The 1994-nt window shown below is 49.3% G+C and overlaps 1 protein-coding gene across 1 annotated transcript in view; it reads right to left on the bottom strand.

Moving 5' to 3' along the window:
- Positions 1–212: 212 nt before the first annotated feature.
- LOC145656076 (neurobeachin-like) overlaps positions 213–1994 on the bottom strand; it is an 11057-nt gene continuing 9275 nt past the window's right edge. The window contains exon 5 of the mRNA XM_081709492.1: positions 213–1868. Within this exon, the coding sequence (XP_081565618.1) occupies positions 1635–1868 (234 nt within the window). The 3' untranslated portion in view covers positions 213–1634. The remainder of the gene's footprint in view (positions 1869–1994) is intronic.

Genomic DNA, 1994 nt, shown 5'->3' on the forward strand with positions numbered 1-1994 from the left:
GATGGTGGGTATCACAGGGAGTGAGGGAGAGTGAGGCAGAGGAGAGAGAGAGAGAGAGAGAGAGAGAGAGAGAGAGGGAGAGAGAGAGAGAGAGAGAGAGAGAGAGGGAGAGAGAGAGAGAGAGAGAGAGAGAGAGAGAGAGAGAGAGAGAGAGAGAGAGAGAGAGAGAGAGAGAGGGAGAGAGAATGAAAGAAAAAGCAATGGAGAGAGGAAGGAGTGTGGGGGAAAGAAAGCAAAAATGTGAGAGAGGGAGAGAGAAAGAGCGGAGGTGGGGTAGTGGGTGGGGTAGTGGGTGAGGTAGTGGGTGGGGTAGTGGGTGGGGTAGTGGGCTCTCTGCCTACCAGCTGCTACTGTCTTTGAATCACATTCACTAACACAATTAAGCTGCATTAAAACACAGCAACAAAAAAACAAAACTTCAACCAAGGCTGAAAATATTGATCCCACTGATCCATACATATGGAGTACTGGAAAAAATCCACTTAGAGTTAAAAGACCAGATTAGAAAAAAGAAATGAGATTATCATACAGAAACAATAAGGGTCATGTGGGGATACAACACATATTACACACTCATATACACACGTTATATTACACACTCATACACTTGTTATATCACACACTCATATACACACATGCTGTATTACACACTCATATACACGTTATATCACACACTCATATACACACATGCTCTATTACACTCATATACACACGTTATATTACACACTCATATACAACACATTATATCACACACTCATATACACACATGCTGTTTTACACACTCATATACACACGTTATATCACACACTCATATAGACACATGCTGTATCACACACTCATATACACACATGCTGTATTACACACTGATATACACACATGCTGTATTACACACTCATATACACACATGCTGTATTACACACTCATATACACACATGCTGTATTACACATATTACTAAGTGGGTCCTGTGAAAGTGCTTGGAAACAGCAGGAAATAAAAACGTAGCAGGGCAGATCCAGGATCAGACTTCTCACTTCATCGTCGTGTTGCAAAAAGCAAAAAGCAGAATTGATCCAGAAAAACACCTGCCTCCAGCTTCTTTTTTTTTCCTACACTCTCCCTGTGATCGAAAGACTACGATAACCAAGCATGCAGCAGTATCGGCGTTAGTCCCGGAGCTGTAGCCTGGCGACTGCCGCGAGGTCCTCCGTGTCGAGGTGATCGGCCCATCAGGGCTACGCTAGAACGTGCGGACGTGAGGCGGAGGAGTCAGCAGGCTGGTCCTGTCTCCCCTGCAGGGCATATTTGCATGGGGAGACGTGCGTGACACGCACTGGCTGTCTCTCCCACGCAGTGCTCCGGGCACACGGTTCATCCACGCCAGACTTCCAGCTCTGGAGCAACAAGGTGGGCCTTGCCAGTGGTTACTGCTGATGCCAAACAACGCAGCGCAACACGTTCGGCAAGTTCGGGAGAAACTTTCGGGGGCCGGATCGGGTGATGCTGTTAAGACCACGTGAGGAAGGGGAACGTCACGTGTGAAGCCTATATGCCTATGTGCTATACCTACACGGCCTGCACCCATGGCAGTGTGTCAGTTTCAGGGTGGTGATGGATGCAGGTTCGACGAGTCGTGCTAGCGACGACTTTCAGAAATGCGACAGCTGAGTAGACGACGGTGGGCGTGACGGCTGCATACCTCGCGGAGGAGGGGGTCAGCCGCAAGGCTGTCGAGGCTGATGGAGCCCTCGTAGGTCAGGTGGGGGAAGACGTTGAGGGCACGCACGGCCTCGGGGCCGCGTTGCTTGTAGCCGAAGATGAGGTCAATCCACTGGTGCAGCTGGCATGACACGAACTCACTCTCCAGGGCCTGGCATGGGGAAGAGGCAGGTTAGAGGAGGAAGAGAGCAGGACGTACACACTCACACACACACACACACACACACACTCACACACTCACACACACACACACACACACACACACTCACACTCACAC

This window comes from Electrophorus electricus, unplaced genomic scaffold (assembly GCF_041902795.1).
Source record: "Electrophorus electricus isolate QZ-2024a unplaced genomic scaffold, ASM4190279v1 Scaffold444, whole genome shotgun sequence".
Lineage (NCBI taxonomy): Eukaryota > Metazoa > Chordata > Actinopteri > Gymnotiformes > Gymnotidae > Electrophorus > Electrophorus electricus.